General features: G+C 46.3%; 1 protein-coding gene across 3 annotated transcripts in view; it reads right to left on the bottom strand.

Moving 5' to 3' along the window:
- Positions 1–10,330, bottom strand: part of OTULIN (OTU deubiquitinase with linear linkage specificity) — a 42,181-nt gene that overhangs the window by 13,047 nt on the left and 18,804 nt on the right. The window contains exons 1-3 of one of the 3 annotated variants that reach the window (XM_023738395.1): positions 10,069–10,184; positions 9,541–9,635; positions 6,083–6,226 (exon numbers count right to left, since the gene is read on the bottom strand). In XM_023738395.1, coding sequence (XP_023594163.1) covers positions 6,083–6,226; positions 9,541–9,609 — 213 coding nt within the window. In that variant the 5' untranslated portion in view covers positions 9,610–9,635; positions 10,069–10,184. Of the gene's footprint in view, positions 1–6,082; positions 6,227–9,540; positions 9,636–10,068; positions 10,185–10,330 lie in introns of those variants that run through there. The other 2 variants (XM_023738394.1, XM_023738396.1) reach the window with 2 other exon arrangements.

The following is a 10,330-nucleotide window of genomic DNA, read 5'->3' as shown; positions in this document are numbered from 1 at the left end:
CCCGGGCTGTGAGAGAACCGCCAGCTACATGCTCTCCGTTTCCTTTTTCCTCCGGAGTATTTATTTTGTTTTCTCCTAATTATCCATAGAACCTGGAGTGTGAAAGGCAAGCTGAGACTCAGCTTGATGGATGACAGCATGGGAACCCAGACTCTCCGGGCAGCCTTGGGCGTGTCAGGAGAAAAATCACACAAGGAGGCTGGGCAGAGCCATATTACTTCAACTGCTACAAAATTCACAAAGAAAAAAAAAGTTCACCTCCAAGTTTAGAGATCATAAAAGAATAATTAAATCCTACAACGCGCTACATGGAACCTTATTTAACTGTTGTAAAGATGGCGGCAATGAGGCCATGTGTTCAGTTCCACCGCAGTCGGAAGCTCTAAAGCCCTTTTCGTGAATGGGAATTCCAGCTTTACCTGCTCCAGCTAGCGCAACTGTGGGAAACTAAGGTGGTTTCATCTCTGCAAAAATCAGAACCACAACAGGGACGTAAATGACTCTTGGGGTCACCACAGTGATGACAATCTACAATCACACACGGGGGGTTACGCTCTCGGCTTATGAGGAGCAGGACAGATGACGGCCCCCTCAGAGCCACCCAGCCCAGGCCACCTCACGCTGTGCGCCAGTTCGGCAGCTTGTGGGGGCTCTGCTGCAAAACCTCCCACTCAGGTTCTCGGGCTCATCGCCAGAACCTAGCATGCCCTCAAGTGGCAGCAAGCTGGAATCACAGCTGGCACAGAGAGCTGCGACTGTGCAGAAAACACTGGCTCCGCAAGGGAGAGCTGGGAAGACGAGGTCAGGAGAGTAGGGGACGTGGCCAGGGTTTAAGGCAGGCCATGCTCCGCTGACTCACTCAGGAGACCCAGAGCCCTGACTACACACAGGGAAACCTAAGGGGTCATTCCTCACTGCTTCCAGGCAGTGGTCATGCTGGCGCTAGATTAACTCTCCAATTCAGGGCAGTCTTCTCCCAGAAAAGTCCAAAAACGAGGAGTGAAAAGCACAAAACAATTAGGAAAGAACAATGGAGTCAAGATTATTTATTTAGAAGAAAAAAACAAAAACTGAATGTATGCTTTCAGGAGTCGTAACACATACCACTGCCACCAAGTCGATTCTGACAGCGACCGTACAGGAAGGACAGAGTAGAACTGCCCCACAGGGATTCCAAGGCTGTAATCTTCACGGAAGCAGACTGCCGTATCTTTCTCCCACGGAGCAGCTGGTGGGTTCGAACTGCCAACCTTTTGGTTAGCAGCTGAGAGCTTAACCACTGCACCACTAGGGCTCCTCCGTCATAACACACAGAAACACAAAGAGCTAATCTTTTCTACTAAGCATAAAAAGACTGTGCTTTTATTAAAATAAAGAGGATTTAAGCAGAAATAAGGTAAGAATTTTCTATAGGATATATTTAAGATTAAAGTAGTAATTAGCTTAGATGTAACTCCATTTGTGACAGAATTAACAGTCTGTTTTCTCTAGCAAATGGCTACAATTCTTGAAGTCACCACCAAGATTAAAGGGTTAACAAATAACAAAAACGTGTTGTCAACCCCAAAGCTAATTCAACAAAAGAGCTCTGAAGTACAGTGTATTCCACTCTAAGAAAACACCACCACAGGTCCCACCCAGTCAGAGAGACATTCCAAAACGTAGTGTATGTGGAAACCCGAGGACCCTTGCCCTATAGACTGCCCCCTCTCAGGGGCTGAGGAGTGGGTCAGGACAAAGCTCCACCTCACAGGTGGGAACAGCAAGGCCGAGAAGCTGGGCAGCAGCAGAGGAACACCTGGGGTATCTCTCACTGTGCTCACATTAAGGGGAAGGCCTTCCTGTCTAGCTCTCCTGTTTCCCTTGAATGTCCTGAAACCAACTGACGTTCTATGACAGCAGAAATGACAGAATCCACACAGGACATCTCGCAACCTGCAAAGGGATGCGGATGCAGCTAGCTAAAGGCTATGTATGCCTCAGGGACAAACATGACTTCTCTGGGTTCACCTGAGCATCCTGATGGAACACACCAGAGGTCAGGGACGTGAGCAGTGTGTGGCCTGAAGCCATGGGCCGAGGCTGGTTCTGGGTCTACAGACTCCTGAACACACTGAGGTGTCCCAGGCCCTGTCTGTCCCCACAGCTGAAGATAGGTGGGTTAATGCTGAGCCAGCGCCATTCGGGAGACCCTAGTTAGTAATAGTGAAACGCTATTCCCTCCAAGCTGCCTGCTGAGAGAAGCCTTTCTGTGGTTCCAGAAGCGGCCAGTGCCCCCGGGACTTCCAAAGGCCACGTGCACACAGAGCAACAGAGGTGTCTGTGTTGTGAGCAGGACACATGGCTGTCAATGGACACAGCGCAGTGGTAAGAGGTCGTCGGCACTTCAGTAGGACCAAGGAACAAGACAAACTGACACAGATCCATTTCCAGAAGGGCTGCTGTGGGTCTTAAGATCCCCGGGTAGCACAAATGGTTTGCCCTGGACTACTCCCCTAAAGGTTGGCAGTTCGGACCTGCCCAGCCAGCAGCACCACAGAAGAAAGGTCTGGCAATCTGCTTCCATAACGATTACAGCCAAGAAAACCCTATGGAGCAGTTGTACTCTGTAACACACGTGCTCACCATGAGCCAGAATCAACCCGATAGCAACGGGTTTGGTTTTGATTTACTGCAGACCCAGTCCAAGTGTTTATAACAGCAAGTCTATCCTGTTTTTTAACGCAAGTAATATATACCAAGTTCCAAGAGCAAGCCAGATTTTACTGTGACAGGGCACAAATGATTCCTACCCACTAGGAAGATGGGTAGGAGAGGGGCACATTGCCTTTCAAACCAAAACTCTGTACAACCTTCTTTTTTAAGGCAACAGAATTATTTAACAGTTCACTTGACTGCTCGTCTCAAGCACACGTGTTTCCAAGTAATATGTGGATATGCTGAGTGTTCCCCACTTCCGGGCGTGGTGGACCAGGTACCCCACTGACCATCCAGCTCTGTGAGCCTCCCCACTACCTCCACCCCTTCTGCCGCCCTTGGTTCCAGCCCTGGTCTTCCAGCACACCCCACCATGTACTCGCTCATTCAACGAGGCCCTTCTCAGGGTGGACTTTGCAAGGGAAGACAGGGTGCACGGGCCAGAATGAGAACAGCATAGTACAGCATCACAGGAAGCCTGCCACAGGGAGGAGGTGGAAACAGTTTGGTCGCGCACCACCAGACAAAGTTTGTGTGCCCCTCAGGCACTGGCACCTCGACTGTGAAGCACCTGGTGAACGTGTCACCTCAGCAAGCCTCTGAGTGATGTAACAAAACAACTGTGTACAGAAGCTGGGCGAACCATGGCAAACTGTGGGAAAAATCAATACAGAACAAGTCTTCTGGTCGGACGAGAGCAAGAAAAGAACAAAGTTGTTTCCTCATCTGTCACGTAGCAGCAGCAAAGTTTACTGAACTACGAAACTCACAGGCAGGTATGATGTGTTTTCCTGGGCCTTTTGGCTTTCAATAAAGGTTAGACGACAAAAGTAACACCACTGTGACCAACTAATTCGTTGGTCAAGAGAAACATTTTATTTGTTGCCTAATACACAGAAGAAATTGGAAAGAATTCCTTAGAAACTAAAAAATCAGCCAGGTAACCCACCTCAGGGCCCCGTAGCTCCTGCACACAATGCAGTCTAATACCAATCAGAAATGGACGCAACCTGCCTGGGCTACTATTAATAAGGCTGATGACCTTACCCAAACACATCCTGTCAGTAAAATAGAAGGCAGCTGTGCTTTACTTTTATAGGAAGTGTTTTATATGTTTAATTACTTAGAACACTGCTTACAACAGTTTCTGGGAAAGTATAAAAATTCAAATTCATGATGCCAACTAAGTCCATAAATGTAAACAGGTCGTTAAAGGCTCAAAAGGAAAACTCAGCCTAACATCGAGGATTTTAGGTCACAATATATAAATTAAGTGATCGTTGTCAAGAATGGAAGTTAAAACAGAGCCATCACTCCTCAAGGGCTTCCTGACACTGCCTCATGTCCACAGGCATCCGTCCACAGGCATCCTTCCGTCAACCAACCAACGATTCGGAAATACTTCACTACTAATAAATGCCGTGATGTGCAAAGGAAAAAACAGCCTAGCGTACCAATTTCTTTTACCTCTGTATATATAGAAAAATAAGCTTATACTAGGAAACCTGCTTAAGATGACATACATCGTTGCTTAGAAGAAAATATCTTTCACAGACAAGGTTTGGATGGTTCATGTAGGTATGCTGATTTTTAAACTGGTTTAAGAAATGGATAATCATAAAATAGGCAGACAGTATCCTCCACCCACTGGCCCTGGTCTTGCCCTCTGGAGCTGTGGGTCCCTTGACCACCTAACAGGCCTCAAACATCTTATCTAGCAACCAGTTTCCTCTAGAAGTTGTCTTCTCTCCAGGAGAGTATCCCCTGCTCCTCTAACTATTCCCCAAATGAGACGAATCACCTTGGTCACGCTCCTCTCAAGGTCCATCTGCTAGTGAAGACTCGGGGAAGAGAGCTGAGCTCGGTCCGTGAGATGGGCTCTGGCCAGTCCTGCTCCCGCTGGGACTGCTACTGCCTGGGCTGCAGACAGCATTCCTTCCCATGCAGCCAGCGTGTCAGCACTGCTGGACACCGCGTTCTGTGCGGGCTCACGCTGGGCTTGCAATCAGTTAAAGCCCCGAGGCCTTTTTTTCCTTCATCAACTGCCGTTAAGACAGATTGCTCCCAGCCAGCACTTGCGCCATTTTTTTTTAAACTAAAGTTATGGGTTACAGATTTTCTTCCAATTAATGTCATATGGTCATTTCTGCTCAATCATTCCTGCCACCAGAATCTTTTGGGATATTCTATCATCCGGTTTATTTTTACGTGACCCTGTCTGATCTGTGGCAAGGACACACGGATGCACAGCTTTCCAGTCACCACCAAGTCACAGACTTAAAACACTAACAAGGGCCAGGCCTGGGACACAGCTTCTGACCCTCCCGTCTTAGGCTGGGTTCTCTAGAAAAGCAAAACCAGTGCAGCATATAAATATACATATAGAGAGAGTTACATCAAGGAAATGGCTCACAAGGTTGTAGAAGCTGTAAAGTCCCAAGTCCTGTGCATCAGGCTGGAGGCTTCTCCTAACTCACATAGCTGCAGGGGCTGGTGAACCCAAGATCGGAAGCTCAGACAGCAGGCCTCTGGCTCACAGGCTGCTGAGGCCAACAAATCCCAAGATTGGTAAGGTAAGATAGCAGGTAAGCTGCTAGGTCCAGTCCCAAGAACCAGAGGTCAGATGAACAGCCAGCTGCAGGATCCAGAGTGAGCAAAAGCCAGTGAGCCTTGACAGAAGGTCCACCTGTACTGGATGCAGGCCACACCCCCAAGGAAACTCTCTTTCAACTGACTGGCTGCTCACAACAGTTCTCATCATGGAGGTGATCACATTGTATCAGATCTCATGGAGGTGATTACATCAATACATAGCTGCCAAACTACATCATAACTGCCAAACCATTGAGAATCGTGGCCCAGCCAAGTTGACACACAACCTTAACAATCACACCTCCCCAGGAAGCCTCTCCAAGGTGACATTATCAGCTCTTTTCCCGTGTAGCTGCTCAGTCGCCCACAAAGCCAGTCCCCCTAATGTTGTACAGAGGGTTCTACTTATTTCCTGAGTCAAACAAGAAATGTGTTTTCTAAACACCTGGCAGGTTCTTGAACCATAAAATCATAAAATATATTGCCCACTTGATGTAAACACCAACAATGAAGTCGAACCGTTCCAAATCGCTTTTTACAAACTCTAAACATCTGCTCTTTAATTTAGCTGACCTGCTTGAATCAGTTCTATTGCTTTCCTTATCTGGGAAACATCCACTATTCTCGGCCATTTTACTAGGTGAAATCACCCCAGCCACACAGACCTGAGCACACCCACGAGCTGACATCGTGTCACAGGCAATACTACTCGCAAGAGCATGGGCAGAAAGGGGAAGTCTTCTCACGCAGCCACGTGAAACACTGCAGACTCAAACCTGTGGTGGCAGCATACCAGCGTGAGCTCCGGGTCCTGCAGCCAGAGGGGCAGCTCCGCCGGCTGGCTCATCGCCTGGAACAGCGTAGCCCTCAGTGCACAGTAGTTGTCACCGCGAACGCACCTTATGGAGGTGAATTTCTGAGAAACTTCCTCGTAGCCCTGGGTGAAAGTATCAAAGAATCCAAGGTAGGTCATTACTGACTTCAAGTGGCAGGGAGAGTTTTATTCCTGTGGGGAAAAACTGTCCCAGATTGCTGGAAGAATGGAAACAAGACTGGCCGAATCCTTTATGTGGGACATTCCAACCCCTTTTTTATTAATCAAAAGAAGTTATCAAACATGAGTACTCTGTGAAGTATCAGCATATGCAACATACACAATAGGCTAGACATATAAAATATACAAAGTATTGTTAAAACATGTCTGCCACCCCCAAAGTTGGAGTTATACGTCCCTTTCTAAGCAACTATTGTAACATTCACTTACTGATCACTAATATCCTGCAGGGCTTATTCTGTGTTCACGGGGACCTTAACCTCTTTAATGAAGAGGCAGGAGAGACTGAGAAAATGTGCTAAGTTTGTATCTCTGCATTGAAAAATATATATCAAATCCCAAATTTGTTCGGTATATATAAAGAAGTCTACATGCTAGACGGAGCCCTGGTGGCGCAGTGGTTAAGAGCTTGGCTGCTAACCAAAAGGCTGGCAGTTCGAATCCACCAGCCACTCCTTGGAAACCCTATGGGGAAGTTCTACTCTGCTCTATAGGGTTGCTATGAGTTGGAATCAGCTCGACTGCCAACGGGTTTTTTGGTTTGACACGCTAGGAGATAACTGGATAATTCTGTTAAATTTTAAAAAAAAGTGGATTGAAGTGCCATTCTTGCTCAGTCTGGAAGTGAAATGAGGAAATGAAACTGTTCAGTGGCATACTCAGTCACTCAAAGACAGCATCAACTGGACAATTCTGAAGTGTACATAAAAGGACACAAGGAACCCCAGTGACTTGCACAGGCACCTGCAGTGACCTGACCTCCCCAGACAGACCTGCTCAGACTCAAATCAGAGGACGATGTTCTAAGTGAATATGATGGGGAGAGGTCCCTGAAGCACTTCTTTCCAATAATAATATCTGGAGAGCGGCCTTTGTATTTAGTTATCCAACCACTGTGGCATATGAGGGCCCATCACACCTACCATATGCACGTCTTCCCTATGGTGAACCCCCCACTCCCGCAGCAGCACTTATGATGGCTCATTCAATGGACACTGCATCTTTCCAAATGCACTCATTACTCATGCTATGTCAGAGTGGAAACAAGCTTTGTAAATTAAACTGGATTTATAATGCTTACTTCCAAAAGAATATCCAAAATAAAGAATATACACGTAGACAAGTAAGGACTAATACAGAACTGAGAACTAAGCTGTCGCCAGGCACCAGAGATGCGCTATATCACTGAGGGTGGGTCCAGATGTGGTGCTTTTCTAACTGACCGGGTGGTGATTACCTGGTCACTGAAAGACTCCACCTACAGGGTCAAATCTTTCCCTGGTGCAAAACCCACAGAAGAATGCTTTTAGCACAAGCTCCTGAATGTGGATATCTGGATGACTTAGAAGAAATCTTCGATTACAGTCTTCAAGTCACCAACTGCTAAAAGCAATGCTCTCAAAAGGCTAAGGTTGTGAAGCAGAATCGCAAGTCAGTGAAAACATTTCTGGGAAAGCTGAGGAAACATAGTTTAGATACTTGGCTTCCTGGTTATCTAAATTGATACAAGGCAGGAAGTAGGAACATCTAAGTGTGGCTGGTTAGACAGCCATAAAAAGATAAAAATGTTCTGAACCTAACCTCTGGCAGGTGTGCAGAATGCAGGTGTTTCACTGCTGAGCCCCCAGCAAGCGCCTGGCATGCAAACAATCTAGACACCAGACTTGTGGGGACTAAGTGCTGACATCTGCTCTCAAAAGAGTTTTAAAGGTGGCAGCTTGCCTTCTGACAAAGGCCAGCCCACTTCACACAGGCAGACGCACTTGAGGTGCCTACTGAAAGATGCAAAATCTTCTACAAAAACAAGCTCTAAGGAAAAAAATAAATGTATTCAAACATTAAAAAAAAAAAAAGGAAAATTTTAAACATTAAAAAAATTTTTTTTAAAAAGTTGAAAAATATTTCTCTTAAAAATGACAGGTCAATGTCTGTAATATAGAAGTATATTTAAATTCATAATTTACATAATTCCAATAGAAAAGTGAACAAAGGATATAACCCAGCGGTTACAAGAGGTGGGGAATTATTAGATTGAAATTGCTGTTTTTGTAGGTTGAAAACAGTCAAATAGTAGCAATTTCACATGGTTCAACCTAACAATTAGGAATGTTGGATTCAGGACACATTTTGCAGGTAGATCCAATAGGATTTGCTGTTCGATTGGCTGTGCAGTGTATTGGGGTCAAGGTGTTTTTTGCAGGTAGATCCAATAGGATTTGCTGTTCGATTGGCTGTGCAGTGTATTGGGGTCAAGGTGTTTGACCTGAGCAACAAACATTGGCTCTATGTGAGCAGAACCAGCCCGGTCACAGCAGCACCACACTGTGGGAATCGCAGCTGTTATCCTACAGCCTCCGAGATGACCCGAGGGTCCCAATCCATGCAATACGACTGGGAGGGCAGTTCCTAGGATACCCTTAACGAAGGTGGCCAGTTCCAGATCTCTCTGCATAGGGGGTCCAGAGGGCCTAGGCCCCTAAGACGAGGGGCAGTGGGAGACTGGACTCAGCCAGTCCCAGGAACAGCTCCAGTGCCCACCCCTAAGGCTCTGACAACACCAGGCCAAGGTGGCCAGTCCCCAAGGACCAAGGGGATGAGCGACAGCTGGCCCAACTCTGAACTGCAGAATCATTCTGTTTCACAAAGCAATTCAGTTCCTGAATAACTGGTGCTGACTCTCTATTAATACAGGTGGGTCCCCAACTTATGGCGTATTCGAGTTGTTAACAAACCGCAATTACGACTCCCTGTTGGTTTTTTTTTGGTACATCTTATTGTTAGTAGTGAGTACTATGTACACTGTTGCAGCATATAATTTGCCGATGTTATCATTCTCAGATGTTCACTCTCAGATGTTCAAAGATCAGACTTACAAAGATACGGATAATAAAAGGCAATAATAACGAAAACTAAAAAAAAAAAAAAAAAGGTACTTGACTTACATCAGAACTGACTTATAACGGAGTCGTCAGAACGAAACCCGGTCGTAAGTCGGGGACAACCTGTACTGGGCTCTAAACAAGTCCCCTATCTCTGAGGTCTATTTCCTTATGTCTAAAATTAGAACACCAATATTTATATATCAAATAGCAAGCAGTTATCATAGGTAACTTTTAAAAATACAAAAGGGCATATTAAGTAATAACTAATGACAGACTATTTGAAAGACCTGTGATACGTGGACATATTTGTCATACCTTTTTCATGCACGTTGCTTTTTGCGTATTTCCCCTCCATTCTTTTTTGCAGTAGTCCATGATATCCATTTCAGGAGCTACACTTAATCTGGGTTCTGTTAAGGAATCAAAAAAATAGGAAAACAATGAAACAAAGCATCATCAGTATAACGGTGCTGTTTTACTTCGGGATCACCCTTTACTCCTCACTTTCTCACTTCCAAAAAAATTCAGAATTCCACCACTGCCTATACCCTGGGTCACACACCATTACCTCTCTCCTAGATAACCACAGAGGTCTCCCAATAGGTCTCCCTCGTCACCACACCCTACATACCCTTCTCCACGTGGTAGCAGTGAGATCCATTTAAAACCTAAGTCAGCTGAGCTCATCACTCCTGGGTGCAGAGCTCCAGTGGCTTCCCATCTCGCGCAGGGTGAGATTCATGTCCCCACCTACAAGGCCCCGCCTGACCCAGCTTGCCCCCCACGACCTCTCTGGCCTCAGCTCCCGCCACCCCCGACACTGACACTGCTCCAGCCCCTCACCTGGAATCCTCCCTGGTGCTCCTCTAACACAGACAGAGTCCCGCAGGGCTGCTCTCTCATTCCATGCAGGTCTCTGCTCAAATGTCACCTGAGCCTTCTAGCACACAATCACACACACCTGCAGTCGCTATTACCTTGGCAATGTTTTGTTTTTCTTCTTAGCACTTATCAATGTTGTTGTTGGACCACTGAGTTAGTTCCAACTCATAGCAACCCTATGTACAACAGAAGAAAATACTCCCTGGTTCTGCGCCATCCTCAC

The sequence above is a fragment of the Trichechus manatus genome, unplaced genomic scaffold, assembly GCF_000243295.1.
Source record: "Trichechus manatus latirostris isolate Lorelei unplaced genomic scaffold, TriManLat1.0 scaffold00116, whole genome shotgun sequence".
In the NCBI taxonomy this organism is placed as follows: domain Eukaryota; kingdom Metazoa; phylum Chordata; class Mammalia; order Sirenia; family Trichechidae; genus Trichechus; species Trichechus manatus.
This window is presented reverse-complemented; position numbering and strand designations above follow the sequence as displayed.